At 44.5% G+C, this 17,500-nt stretch overlaps 1 protein-coding gene across 1 annotated transcript in view; it reads right to left on the bottom strand.

Moving 5' to 3' along the window:
- The window catches only part of NXF1 (nuclear RNA export factor 1), a 1,877,750-nt gene that overhangs the window by 937,155 nt on the left and 923,095 nt on the right, over positions 1–17,500 (bottom strand). The window contains exon 7 of the mRNA XM_044075370.1: positions 6,673–6,780. Coding sequence (XP_043931305.1) covers positions 6,673–6,780 — 108 coding nt within the window. The remainder of the gene's footprint in view (positions 1–6,672; positions 6,781–17,500) is intronic.

Raw genomic sequence — 17,500 nt, 5'->3', positions numbered from 1 at the left:
CATTTTGAATTTTGGAACAATGAGGTATGTGTTCAGTGCGGACAAATCTAGAATAGGTCTCCATTGATTTTTCTTTTCTTGGTACAAGGAAAAGCCTGGAGTAAAATCCTTGGCCTTGTTCCATAGGTGGCACCTCTTCTATAGCTCTCATCCTTAGTAAGTTGTTGATTTGTCTTAGAGCGTCTGTTTTTTGGCTTGGTGGTAGGTTTGGCATTCCTCTCTTTTGGTAGAGTATGGAAGTGAAACCTGTAGCCCTTGTCTATTGTTTGTAAAGTCCATTTGTCTCCTGTAATGTAATGCCAGTTGTCGGAGAATAAGGCTAGTTTTCCGCCCAAGGGTGCTTCCAGTTGTTCCCTGGCAGGCGGAACTAGAGCCAAGTCATTGTGTCTGCCCTGTGGAAGTGGTTGTAGTTGATTCTGTGGCAGTACTTCTCTGGTTGGTAGGTTGCCACTGACGTCCCTGTAGGCACCCCTAGATTGACCTCTGCCTCTTGGGCGTCTATTTCTGCCTCTCTGCGCTCTGGAGTTGTCTGGAAAGGACCAATTCTTCGAAGGCCAATTTCTGCTAAACCTCGGAGGCTGGACCTGTAAGAAATCCTTGACTGTTTGGACAGATTTTGCTTTTTCTTCCACCTTTTTTAGAACCTCCTGTGCAGGGGAGCCAAACAAACTTTGTTTCTCCATGGGAGCATCTAGGAGTTTTGACTTAACATGGTCTGGTAAGGATTGTTCTTTTAACCAGGCATGTCTTCGAATCACTGTTCCAGTCACCGCTGATCTAAAGGAAGCCTCCAGTGCATCATAGCCACATTTTAAGAAATGGTTACTGACCTGCTGAGAGTTATGTACCAAATCCTGAAGGGACTTGCGGTCTAAAGGTTCAGGAGAAGATAGTTTTTTATTTAGCTGGTCTAACAAAAATTCCTGGTACTGAATCATGTGGAATTGACAGTTCAAGGCCCTGGCCGAAAGAGTAGCAGAAGTATAAAGCTTTTTACCCCATCTCTCTAATGCTCTAGATTCTCTTTCAGGGGGAAGAGGGTTTTTGGCAGAGGCAGCTGCCACACCTTTAGGGCCCTGTGAAATGGTTTCAGGGTCTGCAACAGGAGCCTTATACAAATGGTAGTGTGTGTCCGGGACCCTGTAATATCTGTCTGGCTTGGCAGGGGCCGGAGGAAGAGAATCAGGAGCAGTACAGGCATCATTGTATGCATCATCAACGACTTGTTAGTACTGGCGGAATGGCTAACGGCCTATGCTGTGGTAAGTGTAAAAAAGTCCTTAGCCTTTTCCTTGAATCTGAAAAATACTGGCCCTGCCATTGGAAGTGTTCCCTCATAGCATGCAAGGTTTCCCCAAAGGAAAATTCTTCAGGAGGAGAAGCAGAAGGAATGGAGTCTTCTGCATCAGAATCCTCATAAGGAGAATATGGGCCTTCGTGAGGGTCTGAAAGGTCTGAGTCATCCGAGGAATAATCTGTAGAGACAGGTTCCGGGGGTTCAGTCCTAGGCCTCTTGTCTGGAGGGGGCTGAGAGGCCCTGTCTGGGTGAGGTTGGGATCCTCTGATCAAAGAAATGAGATCCTCAGCCAGGCTGAGTATTTGGGAACTAGAGGTAGGCCTATGTGAAGGAGTTTTGGCAGGCAAGGCCTTAGAAGATTTAGCTGCCTTAGCCCTGGCAAAAGCCTTGATAGACATAGAAGCAGGGGGTCTCACAGCCCCACGTGCAGGGGTAGTTATGTCTAAAGGAACAGTGTCTGATAAATCCTGGGTGCCTGCTTCTGTAGCAGTAAATTCAGTAGCAGATTCAGCCATGCTCTGTGAGGCCTCGGCTATCGGAAGCATGCTTTCGGCCGAAGGAAGAACCGGGGGCTCGGTTTCAGCCGAAACAGAGACATTTGCGGTTGGCCTAACCGTGGTTTCAGCCAAAACCGCGGGCAGCGAATGTCGGTCCTTTTCCTTGCGCTTTTTAGCTAATTGAGTAGTCGGGAGTCTCAGACGGCATTTTGTATGCAAAAGCGGGACCAAAAAACTCCTCTGCAAACTCCGACCGACGTCTAAGTGTCCGTCGGTTGAAGGAAGCACAGGCTAGACAAGCTGATACGTCGTGGTCTGGGCCTAAGCAAGGAAGGCAGTAAGAGTGGAAATCCTTATGAGGTATTTGTTTCCCACAAGTTAAACAATTTACTTTGTCTGACTTCGGCTGAGGCAAGAAAGAGTCCCCAACGGGGTACTTAGCTTTTTAGAAGTCTTCGGTAGTAGAAATCTCTGGATCTGACCGACCGGCACTTGCGAACAGCTTCTGCTTGGGCACCGCGGCAAGAAAGACTGAGGAAAATGGCGTCGGCTGATGCCTTTATACCCAATAAACAGCAGCTATGACGTCGGGTGAAGTGCGACATCAGCAGAGGCCAGACCCAGACTTTGGAATCCGGCCGACCGAAGGGCTGCCTGAGGCAGGACAACCCATATGTTAGGACTGCAGATGCATCCTTGAAGGACATTGTCAATGTTCTCCATTTTGAGGAGTGCTTCGAGCGAGGGCATCTTGAGATTTAGACTTCTAATACTGAGCAGCATGACCCTCAGATTACATTTATTTATAGCTGTTACAGTGGTAATTTAGTCTTTGGAATACTGCCTAAAAAAGGCACTACAGGGGTGGCAAGAGCCTTAGCCAGTACCCCAGAAATCCAGGGGTGACAGATGCAGGCCATCTCTGGCAAAGCATCGAGGTCTGTCATTCATGTCATCCCAAGCAGACAGATACTGGATCTTCTTAGAATGACACCAGAAACTTAGCCAATTGTTGAAGTCAATCATTTTTTTGTTTGTACTGCAGTATTATTCTGGCTGACAGTAGGATACTGCTCAGGGCTAGTGTCATACCTGCTTGGGCCACATAATCCGAGAGATCCACCATGTCTCTTTTCATGTAGTCCAGGGAGGTGCGTCTCAGGTCATTCACACCCACATGGACAATGACAGAGTCATACTTGTTGTGGCATGACCTGAGCTCATGTGTTGTGTCTCACATTCTGGCACCCGACAGCTGACTGGTACCTTCTTATTCAACCTAGTGAGTGGGACATCTGTATGCCTCACTACTGAGTCACCTATGAAAGGTGTTTAGCCTTAGGAACTTAGGTTGAGGGGCACACTGTGGAGTTGAGCTGTGTGTCCTGTGGTTTGTGCTGTGTTGTGGTGGACGAGTGCGTTTCTGTCTTGGAGGTCTCTGCTCTTTGGGTAAATTTCTATGGAGTGCCTCAGCAAAGGTGGGTGTATGGTTTGTGTTTTTATGCGAGAGCTGTGATAGTGGGTGTTTGGGAAGGGCTGTGTGTTCATGTGGTGTGGTGCCGGTGTTGACCTTCTCCTCTTAACCAGCTAGTTTGGTCTTCACTGGAGAGTGCATGGCTTCCAATTTGGTGATATAAGTGCATCTCACAATTCTGAGTGCTGGGAGGTAACAGAAGAGGGTTGCCTGTGTATATGAGGCAGTTGCTACACTGCCTAAGCCCAAGTGCACCAGATTAATTGAAGAAAGCACAGGGAACTGACCTTTAATCACGCCAGGAGGAGTGGTCATAACTACTAAATACTGGTGCTATTTCCATGAAGAACGAGTAGTGCTGATGGCTCTTAGGCGTGCTATAACTGCTACAAAAACCTGTTGAAGTGCAAAGCGATTAGGCTATTTGAAGTGCAAGAAAGAAAGAACTAGCAAGATCTAAGGGAAAATCTGAAGAGCAGACTTTCTAGCACCAGTAATAACTTACCTCAGCTCGGCACCGCTGAGCAGAACTTACACAAGCACAAACCAGCACAAATGTGGGCTTTTAAACCAGAAAGTTGAAAGGGATGGAAACATTGCTCAAACATTCAATAAACTACAATTTCTGGACCAGAGACCACTCCTCTTGTGGTAGATAGGCTATCTAGTGCTTACCACTCTCACTGATAAGCTAGAAGGCTTCCCTCCAACACAGAAAGGCTTGAGGGGCTCAGAAGCTTACAGTCCTGGATACAGCAAATCTGTATCAGGACTAGACTAGTTACAGGAAAGGCAGGAAAAAAGCGCAAACAGGCAATGCAACTTGTGTGTGCAACTTTTCATGCAAGTTTAAACTATTTATTATTTACTGTAGTGTTTACACTGTTCAGCTAGAACTGGTAATGTTTAATTAGCACATAACGAATGTTTTTAATTTTTTTCACTGGAGGTCTTATTCTACTTTTAGGAACTGTTTGAAGAGGCAGTTCTGAATATGATGAAGTTCACATTACAGCAGAGAATGAACACCCTTTTTTTTTCTTAAAATGAGTTAAGAATTTGCAGACCTGAAAAACATCCTAAAAAACTCGTGTCTTAAATTCACTCCCTCATCTCATTGTTTGGGCACCTGTGCAGCAGACGAGTCAAACAACTTCCCTGTCAAGGAGGTATTCAAAATTTCTGACTTTAAATCAGAACAAAAACAGAGGCAAATGGTGCCAAACGAAACTTTTAACCACAACCTCCTAGGCACTTTAATGAGCAGCTAGAGACGACATAAGTGTAAACAGACTAATGTAATTAACTTTCCAAAAACACACTGCGTTTTCGCCTTAGGTTTATCTGATGAAGTCTGGTAACCCAAGACAAAAACGCAGTGTGGTTTTGGAGAGTTAATTACATTAAAGACTGTTTTTCACTTTTTATGTCATCTCTGGCTGCTCGTTGCAACTTTAAACCATCTAACAACTTCTGATTACTTACCCAGCCAAATCTTCGCAAAAGTAGAAGTCCTGGAAACAGCATCAGCACAATCATACAGACTGGGGTCCAACCATGTTACTAATGGTGGCAGCTGCTTCCCCAAGGAAGGGTACAGCATTGTAACAGCGCAACCTTCCCTGTTCTCTCTCCCAGGACCGAACAGCATGGCTTTCTTGCCCACAGAGGGGACACAACAGCCAGAGAGGACATGGTTAATCTCTGGTTCACAATGACTGTGGGTGTTACATCAGAAGGGTCCAGGATAAATGAGTGGTCTGATGTACACTAAAAGGTCACAGCAAAATTACCAACCTGAGGCAAATTGCTAGCTGCTGTGGTGGCACAGGCTGTTTGGTTAACTATTTTTGTGGCTGAAGGACTGACTGAGACAGGTAAGTCTGTTCCATGGTCAAGACCAAGATGGTGCCTCTTTCCCAGGGAAGACTAGCAACAATTGCTGGTAAATAATACAATTCCAACCAAGTTACTTTAACAGAAAAACACAATAAAAGACACTTTAATATACCAACGCCACAGAAAAAAAATGTTTTCAGGTAGTTTACATTACTTTTAAACTTGCAAGAAAAAAAAAAAAAATGTTCCTTTAAAAGTACATTACCGTCTCGACACAGCCCATTAAAACACACTCCTAGCTTTAAAGTAACTTTTCTGAATAAGAAAGTAATAAAACAAAATTAAAAATGTGAAAATTTTACCCCCTAAAAATGGAACTTCTGTCTAGAAAAGGAAAGCACAAGACGACAGTCTACCCACAAAAGTCTCAGAGGAGCATACTCTTCAGTAGCAAGAAAGCTCTAAAGGACTTTGCACTCAAATTTGTCTTTTGGTTAGCTCAGCTTGACAGTTTGGGTGCGTGGAAGATGCCGTGAAGCTTTGAAAGCTGGTCAGCTATTACATTCTTGGCAGGACATAACCCATACAGCTAAAGCTACTGCAGCAGTGAGCAATATGAAGAGCACAGAAAAGGACAAGGACAATTGTATGCGTGGGGGAAAATATACCAACAAGTGGTGGAAAAGCCTGGATAAAGAACTGTGGTAAACATTTATGAGCACCTAAGGAGGATTTCTGCAAGGGAAGTGGTGAGACTGGAGATTGTGTCTTTCTTGAGAGGAGGCTGAGGAAGGTGTGGAGTTTGCAGTGAATGACACTGACATTTACAGTAAAGCTAGATGAAAGACAGTAAGAATCACTGGAAAGATTCAGGTTGTGTCTGTGTGCGCCCATGTGTGTGCCACAATGGAATTTGTAACTAAAAGGAATATCAAATCTATAAAAGATGATGGTGAGTAAAGTTGCACAGATATGGTCATGGGCCAAAATACAACCTAAGCAGGGAGAGGTATTAGTATACCATAATAATGGGGCAGAGGAAGAGATAGGCAAATATGAAGGGATGGCAATCATGTAGGAACTAAAGCAGTTTCAAAATATGTCTGAAAGGGGCTAGACCAAGGGCGCAGAAGAAAGATAGCAGCGTTTCATAAATACCAAAAGGTTATGATGCAAAGAATGAGTTTCAATATGGTGGAGTGAATCTGAACAACGTGAAAAGGCAGTAAGCTATAACAAATTTGAGATTACTGGTAAAGATAGAATAAGTACTTTAAGAAGCTCGGTGCTGTAATTAATGCCATGTACTGAAGTTATCTCTAGAGTTTGAATTTTGAAGGGTTTGATTATATCAATCTATAATAAACTTTTTGTAGAAATCACCCCCCCCCAAAAAAAATATTTAAGCAAACAATGAAAAAAAAACACAAATTTAATACCAAAACCTGTATTCCTAGAGTGGTTGAATTTGGCATTAAACACACACAGTGCATCGCTCTTGCATTACTCAAGAAATAAACTTTAGCACTTTAAAAATATTTCTGATGTCCCAATAATGTACATACCTCGTTTTGAGAAAGTTTCAAAATTTTCAAATTGCGTATTCCAAACAGCAGATCAGTCACATCATCAAGATAATGCAGCTTGTTACTACTCAAATCCAGCGACATTAACTGCAGTTAAAAATTTTTTAATAGCAATTAGCAGGTGAAAAGTTAAGTGACGCACACACTTAAAAGAAAAAATTCACTTTGGAACAAAACAGAGTACTGCATGTAGTAATTTACTTCTGTTTTAAATTCTCAAAAGAAGACTTTTTAGTACATAGATTTAAAGCCCTCCAGCATGCTAAGAGTAAGCAGGCACAGCAACCACAGACAGCACACCTTTTAATTTCTGCAAAACAGACTGCTTCTTTTCCAGTTTAGTAGTATTCTAAGTTTGCACAACAGTTTCAAATTCCCACCAACCTATAGGTTCTTCCCACAGCCAATACACTCAGAGTTTACCAGATATAAAGGAACACTGCATGAGAGCTGCAGCTTCGCATTCTCAGCAATGTTCCACTTTCCTTCACTTAAGGAGACAGCAAGGACAATGTACAGTAATTCAACACTAAAGGGAAAAGGGAGGGAATAATCTTTTAATTTAAGACATGCAACACAATTACTACAGAAAGTGTTGAAATATATATTGTACCAGCATACAAGTGCAACTTCTGGAGACTGAATAGCAGTGGTCCTTAAAAGTCTCAAAAAATGACCTTTAAACACTGCCTTATCAAACTTGTAATCCGTCTCTCAAATCTACTGTAGACAGAAATAAAAGTCTCACTGGAACCCTGATGACACATGCTCAACTAGCAACCGAGGCACCAGGAAAGCCAAGAATGGAAGGGTAGAAGTACCTGACGCTGGATTGCAGTTTTCCTTTTTTTTTTGGGGGGGGGGGGGTACTATTGCAGTACTGTTGCCTGGTAGACAACAGGTGCAGCTTATTCAAGTGTGCAGATAATCAAAATGGGGGGTTGGTGGGCAGAGCCAACAGAAAAACATCTTTTAATTCAATACTGTAAATGGCTGAGGGTTATTTTGCAGCATGGTGACAAAATACATTGGACAGATTTGTCCTGAAAGCCTTAGATATCACTAGACTGCAGAGGGCATTAAGCCAGTCCACAGGCAATGAGAACAAGGGCAATGAATGGAAAGTGTGGGGAACAAGATATCATGCCTTCCTGGATGGCAGCACCCTTCAGAATATGCACCCACCTCAACAAGGGGGCAAGATGGTTCAATGCCTATAGGTGGGGAATGGATGGGTTGGCAGGCACACAAAATGCACGACAATGTCTGTGGTGAAAAAGAATAATTGTGTAAAATCTTACCATAACCATAGATATACTCCTCTTCCATGTTGTAGTATTCCAGTTATTGGGTTTCCCCTCTCTTGGTACCAGACGTCCCGGCCAGTATACTAAAATGTCTAGTCACTGCTAGGTGTGTGGGATGTCTGATGCTGGCTAAAGAAACGTGGGCCACAACAGTGACATCTGCATGCACAAGTCTTCAGAAATGATTAACCAAGTCGGACCCCAGTCCCAGGAAAACTGCGCAAGTCCAGTGCCATCCAAGAAGGAGGCTTTTAAGGGAAAAAGGAGGGGAAGGAATACCACAACATGGAAGAGAAGGACATCTATGATTATGGTAAGATTTTACACAACTATTCTATGTCCTTCTATTCTCATGTTGCAGGATTTCAACTCTTGGATGAGTGCCAAAGCTCACTGGGAAGAGGAGGGTGGTGGCTTGGAACTATTCTCTATAAATCCATGGATTGCCCTGGCAAATCCTGCTATGGATTTGAAAATTTAGTCCATTCAGTAATGTTTGGTAAAGGTGTAAACAGATGCCTGTGTAGCTGCCTCTAAACTGCTGGGAGTGTCCAGATGAAGCTATAATAGCCCTAGTAAAATGTGCTTTAACTTTGGACCCAAAGGACTTCCCATGGTGTGCACAGTAGAAGAAAATAGCTCTGGAAATCCAGGCTGAAAGTGTCTGTTTTGTTACTGCTTTACTCCAGGGTGAAAGGAGACAAACTAGAGTGTCTGATAGATTTGGTCTCGTCTAGGTAGAACCTAAGCTGTCTGTGCACATCAAGGGAATTTAAGACACTCAGTCACTCTGAGGATGGGCAAAAAAGGTAGCAAGGTGAATAGCTTGGTTTAAGGATAGCTCACTGACCACTTTGGGCATAAGGAAGGGTTGGTCCTAAGGGTTATCCTATCTTTGTGCAAGATGAGGAAAAGGGGAATGGCCATGACAGCCTGTAACTCGGACACTCTTCAAGCTGATGTCAAGGCCACTAGCAGTACTGGTTTCCAAGTCCAGTATTGCAGAGAAGACTTAGAACCTGGTTCAAAGGGGGCCACCATGAGCTTTTCCAAGACATAATTCAGGTCCCAGTATGGTGGGATGGGTTTCCTGGGGGGCCTGAGATGCAGCACTCCCTTTAGTAACAACTTTGCAGGCAATCAGGAAGCCAAACAGGGATCCAGAGACAGACTAGCTGAAATAGCAGCCAGGTGGGTTTTAACAGAGTACACTAATCCTGTCTGCAAGAGTTCACACGGTTATGACAGTAACAAAGGGACATCACCCTGTAAAGGGGCCAATTGTCTTTGCAGACACCATAAGGAGTATCTTTTCCATTTAGGTATACAAGATCTCCTAGTGTAAGGTTTCTCTGGCCTTCTGTATGACTGAGCACATCATCGTTTTAGAGGTGTCTGCAAGGGATCAGAATTCGGGTGATGTTCAGAGATTGTAAGTGGGGTTGGATTACAGATCCATTCTCTTGTGTGAAAATGTCCACTCTGAGGTAATTTGTGGTGATAGTCTCTGGCTAAATGCAGAAGGAGGGGGAATCAGTGCTGTCTTGGCAAAAGGGAGTCAAACAAGATTTTTGATCTGCCCTCCTGTATTTTCAGTAGGACTTTCTGAAGTAATGGGAAGGGAGGGGGATGCATACAGAAATATCTCCTTCCAAGAGACTGAGCCCTCGCCAAAGGACTAGGCAGCCTGGTGCAAAAGGATGGAAGTTGTCTATTCATAGGGGAGGCAAACAGATCTACCAAGAATACATCCCTGTGATGCATCCATTCATGGGACTGTGACATGGATCTGCTTAAAGTGTCTGCCTGAGTATTCTGTTCTGAAGGGATGTATGCTACTTGTAGCATGACTCCCTGTTTTGTGGCAAGCTTCCACACTAGGAGAGCTAGTCTACATAGCAAGTATGATTATGCTCCCCCCTCTTCTTGTTCACATACCACAAAACTTTAGTGTTGTCTGTGAACAATTTTAGTGAGCCTTGTTTCAGTGTGTGCGGGAAGGCATTTAAGGGCAAAAGAAAGTACAGTTGTGTACACTTACCATAAATGTAGATGTTGGAGCGTATCCACTGTTGCAGTCATTACACTTGGGTTATCCTGCTGGCAGGCTACCCTCAGTCGGCCTGAATTCCAAAGTCTAGGTCCGGCGTCGGTTGCCGTCGCCTCTTCCCTGACGTCAGTGCGCCAGGGGTATAAAAGATGCAGCCGATGCCATTTTCTTCAGTTTTTCTTGTCCCAGATGTCAGGTGCCCCCAAAAGGGTAGGCTAAAAAATATGCCAATAAAACATGCATGCACCAAAATATACAATACCTTCATCTACAAGTAAATATACCACATAGGTTGTATAGATTAGAGAAGTGCAAATAAGTTCCAGCAAAGATATGGGGGATGGTGGGTGGGTAACCTGGACTGCAACAGTGAATACACTCGAACATCTACATTTATGGTAAGTGTACACAACTGTACTATGTTCTTCGTGTTTCACTGTTGCAGTCATTACACTTGGGTTGAATCCCAAAGCTATGGTTGGGAGGCTGGAGCTAATATAGCATTAGGAGCAGCTATGAGGCCCTGCAGAACTGCAGTGGCAAAGCCTGCCCTGGATTTAGAATAGAGTGGTAAATGATGTTGCTTTGTAAAGGTGTGCACTGAACTCCAGGTAGCAGCCTCTAAAATGTCTTTGGTTGGTACTCCCCTGAGGAAGGCTACTGAAGTGGCTGCTGCTCTGGTTGAATGTGGCCTAATGCCCTTAGGCACTTGCTTGCCATGTTGTGAATAGCAGAAATGAATGCAGTGGCCTATCCACTTAGAAACAGTCTGCTTTGAGATGGCCTTTCCTTGTGATCCTGCAGCATATGCCACTAGTAGTTGCTCTGTCTTCCTGAAAGCTTTGGTTCTGTTCAAGTAGAAGCGTAGCTGTCTGTGTATGTCCAAAGAATGCAGAATTCTCTCCCCCTTATTCTGTAGGTTTGGATAAAAAGTAGGCAGATGAATAGCTTGGTTAAGGGCCACACTGGACACTACCTTAGGCATAAATGTCGGGTTTGTCCTCAGAGAAACCCTGTCTGGATAAAAAATAAAAGGTTCCACAGCCATGAGTGTCTGTAGCTCTAAGACTTGTCTTGCAGAGGTTATTGCTAGGAGCAAAGCTGTTGTCCAAGATAAAAACTTTTTATCAGCTGTAGCGGCTGGCTCAAAAGGAGGCAGGGTGAGTTTTTCAAAGACATAATTGAGGTCCCATGCAGGTATTGGTGATCTCCTTGGAGGCCTTAAGTTTTTGGCTCCTCTAAGGTACTGCCTTAAAGGATGAGAAAAGATTGGTGGCTCTGTATTGTAATGAGCCGAAATAGCAGAGGCATATATTTTAATTGATTAAAAGGATAGGCCTTTGTCTAGCATCTCAGTTAAGTTTTGCAAAATCTGAGGAATTTGGTACAACTGTGTCAATTCCTTGTGCCTGGTTCCAACCACAAAATCTCTTCCACTTTCCAGCGTAAGATTTTCTGGTACTAGGCCTTCTGGCCTCCAAAATGACATCCATCACAGCTTTAGTGAGAGGCGCATTTTATATGACTACATTATCCGCCATGCTGACAGATTTAAGGTCTTTAGCTAGCTGTGCAGGATCTGATAGTTTTGTTGGGATAGTAGATGAGGTATACGAGGCAAGGTCCAAGCCGGGCATTGAGACAAGTTCATTAGGATTGGATACCAGTACTGGCGGGGGCCAGTCTGAGGCAATCAGTTATCATCTTTGGCTTCTCTTGTCTGACCTTTAGGAGTACCTTGGGGAGGAGAGGCAGTGGAGGAAAGGCATATACTGCTAAGCTTTTCCAGCTGAAAGATACGGCATCCACTTTCCATGCTTGTCAGTGACAAGTCCTTGTGCAGAATTTTTTTAGTTGGTAGTTGTGAGGAGAGGCAAATAGATCTATCTCCGGGCATCCCCATTTCCTTGTCATCATGCTGAAGACTTGTGGATCCAATTTCCACTCGTGGGGATCCATAAGGTTTCTGCTTAGCTCGTCTGCCAGAGTATTTATCTTTCCTGGCAGGAATTGTGCCTGCAGATGTACATGGTAAGTCAGTGCTGTGTCCCACAAAGTCATGGCTAGTCTTCCAAGGGGGTAAGAATGAGTGCCTCCCGGCTTGTTTATATACCACATGACAGTGGTGTTGTCTATCAGTAGTTGTCCCGGATGAAGTAGGTCCTTGAAAGCTGTCAGGGCATTCTGAACAGCTAACATCTCTTTTTGCTTGATATGTAGATGCATTTGGCTTGCGGACCATGTGCCTTTAATCTTCCTGCCATTTGGGCCCCCCAGGCATAATCTGATGCATCTGTTGTTAATGTCTGCCTGGCTGGGGGTAAAGTGAATGGCTGCCCCTTGTTCTGGTGACAAGCCCTCGCCCATCGAAACTCCTGTTGCAGGCAGGGAATGAGGGTAATTATTGTTTCCAACCTGTGGCAATGTTGAGTCCAAACACTTTTTAGGTACCACTGAAGTTTCCTCATATCAGTCTTGCATATGGAGTTAGTAGAATGTAGGATGCCATGAAGCCCAAAGCCTGCAGAATTTTTCTTGCAGACAACTGGGCCTTTGTTGCCAACAGGTTGAAATAGGCAGTCAGTTGTCTTTGTCTGGCGTGAGATAAGCCATCCGGGCAGTTGTATTTAAAGCTTGCACCCAGGAATATTATCTCGAGAGGGTACTAGTTTTGATTTATTTTCGTTGACTGTTGACCCTAGGCCTGTTAGAAATCTGTTTACAAACGCCAAATGCTGTAGTAGAATGTCCTTGTTCTCTGCCTGAATCAGGCAGTCGTCCAAGTAAGGATATATTTGTATTCCTCAGTCTGCAGAATGCAATTACTGGTGCCAGGCACTTTGTGAAGACCCTGGGCGCAGTAGATAAGCCAAAGGGCAGTGCAGAAAATTGGTAGTGCATTGAGCCAGCTTTGAATCGGAGGTATCTTCTGCATGTTTGTCTGACTGGGACATGCAGGTATGCCTCTCTTAGGCCAAGCCTTCTTGCCCAGCATGGGCAGAAGTTGCTCTAGAGTCAACATTTTGAATGTTGGTATATCCAGAAATGTGTTTAGAATAGATATGTCCAGTACTGGTCTCCAGGTTTTGTCCTTTCTTGGTACCTAAAACAGTTGAGTAAAATCCTTGTCCCTGCTCTTGCTCTGGTACTTGTTGAATGGCCCTCATGTCCATGAGGGATGAGACTTGCTTTTGTGCCTCTGCCCATTGATGTTTTGGCAGGTCTGGCCAACCGTTTGTCCTTGGCAGGGTATGGAAGTGAAACTTGTAGCCTTGTGACACTGTCTAGGACCCATTTGTCCTGGGTTATGTGCCAACTTTGAGAAAAAAGTGCTAGTTTTCCCCCAAAGGTGCTTCCAGAAGATAAGTGCTTGGTGCAGGCAGGGGGAAGTCATTCGGACTGTTTCCTGTATGGCTGTGATTTGTCTTCTCCACTTTTGGAGGTAGAAGCACCCCATTGTTTAGACCTGTACGAACCTTGGGGCTGGGATCTGCCTCTTGGGCGTCTGTATCTGCCCCTTTGTGGTCTGTTTGACACTGGAAAGGACCAATTCTTTGTAGGCCAGTGACTGCTAAATCTAGGAGGTTGTACCTGTAAGAAATCCTTAACCGTTTGCATAGATTTAGTTTTGTCCTCCATTTTCTTTAACACCTCTTCTGCTTTAACACCAAACAAGGTATCATGCTGTAATGGAGCATCTAATAATTTTGCTTTGACACGATCAGGCAGATTTTGTTCCTTTAACCAAGCATGCCTCCTGATGACAGAACCCATAACAGTGGCCCTGCAGGAGGCCTCCAAAGAATCAAAACCACATTGCAAAGTATGCTTTCCAACTTGTTCAGCTGCATGCAATAAATCCTGCATTTCTTTGTTTCCTGCACATTCAGAATTTATCAACATTTTCTGTTTAAGCAGTGGCATAATATATTGCTGATATTTGAGCATATGAAACTGACACTTTAAAGCCCTTATAGCCAAGGTAGCAGAAGTGTAAATCTTTTTTTCCCCATCTGTCCAATGCCCTAGAATCTCTGTCTGAGGGGGTAGGGGTTTTTTTTTCAGCGGAAGCCTTGTCCCCTTTGGGACCCTGAGAGATAGTTTCTGGGTCAGCAGCAGGGTTTTTGAAAAGGAATTTATGAGAGTCAAGAACCCTGTAGTACCTGTCCAGCTTAACAGGAGCTGGAGGTAAGGAGTCAGGGGTCAGACTGGACTCTGAAAATACATCTACAATGTCTAACACACGTAGAATTAGCTAGGGGCCTGTGTTGTGGTAGTAAAAGGAAGTCTCAGAGCCTTTTCTTAGATTCGGAAAAATCTTGGCTCTCCCAGTGAAAATGCTCCCTCATGGTATGCAAGGTTTCCCCAAGAGAGTAATCCTCAGGGGGAGAGGCTGAAGGGATAGATTCTTCAGAATCAGAATCCTCATAGGGAGGAAGAGAGTATTCCTGATCAGAAGAGGAATCAGATGAAATGGAAACCTGATCTGAAGATTCATATTCTGTCTCTTGCCTAGGCCTTTTATCAGGTGGGGGATAGGAACCGATGATCAAAGTAAGTCTTCGGCCATTTTGAGCATTTTTTTTTTGGGCATGGTGGCCTGTCCATGAGGCTGTTGTACTTGTTTCTTTGTCTTTAAAGGTGCTTTAGTCTTTGCCTTTGAAGCTGAAGTTTTAATGTATAATTGAGTAGGTCTGAAAACACCCTCAGAAGCAGATACCTGCTCAGCGGCTCCGGACTCATCTGAGGGAATAGTCTCCGAAGGTCCAATACCTTGAGCTTCCAGCGGCCTAGTCAGCTCCACATGGGAGTCGGTAGTGGCCTGCGGGTCTAAAGTAGCAGGCGTCAGGGGCTGCGAAGGCACCTCACTGAGAACAGACAACTGGCTTAGAAGAAGCCTTGTCGTCGGTTTTGGAAATCTGATGCCTGTCCTTTTCTTTGCGTTTCTTGTGAATTCCGGTAGTCTGATGGCTATCCGACATCGTATAATTAAATCTTCTGCCAAAATAGTGTAATGCAAAATCGTACAGACGCTTAATAGCGCGTTGGTTAAATCTAGCACAAAACCGACAACTAGCAATGTCGTGGTCAGGGCCTAGGCAATGAATACAGTAAGAATGAAAGTCCTTATGAGGTATTTGCTTCCCACAAGAAATACAATTATTAACTTTTTCTGACATCAGTCTGGAGCAATAAAAAAGTTCCCGCAATGGGGTACTTGGCTTTTAATGAAGACTTCAGATCTGAAATTCAAACACGAAAATCTCAAGAGTTGGCTGACCGGCACTTGCAAGCTGCTTATGCTTCGGGCACCGCACGGCAAGAAAGACGAAAGAAAATGGCGTCTGCTACATCTTTTATACCCTTGACGCACTGACGTCAGGGAAGAGGAGACAGCAACCGACGCCGGACCTAGACTTTGGAATTCAGGCCGACTGAGGGTAGCCTGCCAGCAGGATAACCAAAGTGTAATGACTGCAACAGTGAAACACGAAGAACATTTGCTCATCTCTCTATTGATTTGCTCCTGTTTGATGGAATCCGGCCAAGTGCCCTGGGCTTTTATGAAGCCCATTGCTGCTCCCCACCGCACAGACGAAGCATCCATCTACATTTCCTGTACTGGCAAGGGAGCCTATAAGGGTAGTCCTGGATTGCAGTTGACTTGATTTAACCACCACTGAATCTCTTTCTTCAAGGCAAGGCAAGAAGGGGATTTTGTACTTTAGAGGATGGAAGTGCTGGACCCATAGAAACCTTGGGTACCACTGTAGCTTTCTCATGTGGACCCTCACCAATGGCAACATGTGGATGGTTGATGCCATGTGACCCAGAAGTCTGAGGTACCATCTGGCAGTCAACTCTGTGGCCTGAAGGACAGTGAACAGGTAATGCCTTAAATTTTCCACTTTTTGAGGTAGTAGGAAAGCCCTCATGGCATCCGTCCTTATCCTGCACCCCAGGAATACTAGGTCCTGAGAAGGACTCAGGTTGGACTTGGAGTAATCTAACTGAAGCCCAGTGCTTGCAGGAGTTAAATAACTGTTTGTAGAGGGTGTTGCGGGGATGCTGTGCAGTCTGCCTGAATGAGGTGGTCATTTAGATAAGGGAAAATTTGAATCTCTTGGGTCCTGGAAAAGGCTGCCACTGATGCCAAGCACTTGGTGAATATCGCTGGTGCAGCAGAAAGCCAGAAGGGCAAGGACGAGAACTGAAAATGTGAGGAGGCCACAGAGAAGTGCAGGTATCTCCTGTAATTGGTCCTTATGGGGATTTAAGTAGGGATCCTTGATGTCCAAGGTGGCCATGAACCCTGGAGGTATAATCAAAGGGAAAATGGTTTGCATGGTGAACATATGAAAGGTGGGCACTTGCAGAAAGAGAACGAGGTGGGAAAGATTTAGGATTGGTCTCCACGGACCATGTTTCCTTGGGAACAGGAAGAGCCTGGAGTAGAAACCTTTTCCCTTCTCTGTCAGAGGGACAGATTGAATGGTGCCCCTGGGAAATGAGGCCGTCTATAACGGGCTGAAATAAGGGAAGTTTTTCTTTGGGGGTGCTGTGGAATATCACTCAAGGACAGAGTTGTAATCCAGGTCATGAAATACCCCTTTTCTATAATGGATAGAACCAGTCTGTGGTGATGTCTTTCTAAACAGGGAGACCGTGAGAGCCTACGGGACAGGGGAATGGAGTAGAGGGTTTTTTTGCAGAAATGGCAGGTAGTCACAGCCTACCCATCCTATCTTGAAACTGAGGATTCTGGACTGGAGTCTATACAGGCCTGGAAAGAGTAGCTTGCTTCCTGGCAGCCTTTCTGGCCCTAGAAGGCGGGGTGGAGGCAGAATGCTTTACGATGAATTGTGTTTGAGGGATAATTCCTATGGAATTTGGGGATAGGAGAAACAAATAGGTGCTTTGAGTCTTAACTCCTCCTCTTTTTGTTGACTAGTTTTGAATTGACGCAAAAAGGGCTGAGTTGTCCAGATGTGCATCCAAGAGTTATGCCCCGATGTCATCAAGTAGGGGCTGTAACCTAAGCCAGAAATATCTTCTCAGGACTGATTGAGACACAGCTGACCTGGCAGAAGCTTCAGTAGCAACGTAGCTGCATCTAATGGAATGCTTAATGACCTGAGAGGGATAAAGATAAAAGACTGGATATCTGAGCTGTGGCAAGAGTCTGTGATGTCACTGTTTAGTTGTCTGTTCCAAAAGGGCTAGGGCTTACTTGGACATATGGATTTGGTAAATTTATTGCCCTGAATGCCAAGGTAGAGGAAGTGTAAAACTTCTTCCTTAGGTGTTCCATGGCCTTTGCTGTCTTTTGTCTGTGGGCAGACGTGAGGAAGATGGAAGGAGTTTAGATGCCTTATCAGCCTTATGAAGAGATCTGATGATCGCACCAACACTTTCCCTTCCTGGATGACATGAACGCACACAGGCATGC

The sequence above is a fragment of the Protopterus annectens genome, chromosome 6.part1 (assembly GCF_019279795.1).
Source record: "Protopterus annectens isolate FY-2018-M chromosome 6.part1, PAN1.0, whole genome shotgun sequence".
Lineage (NCBI taxonomy): Eukaryota > Metazoa > Chordata > Ceratodontiformes > Protopteridae > Protopterus > Protopterus annectens.
This window is presented reverse-complemented; position numbering and strand designations above follow the sequence as displayed.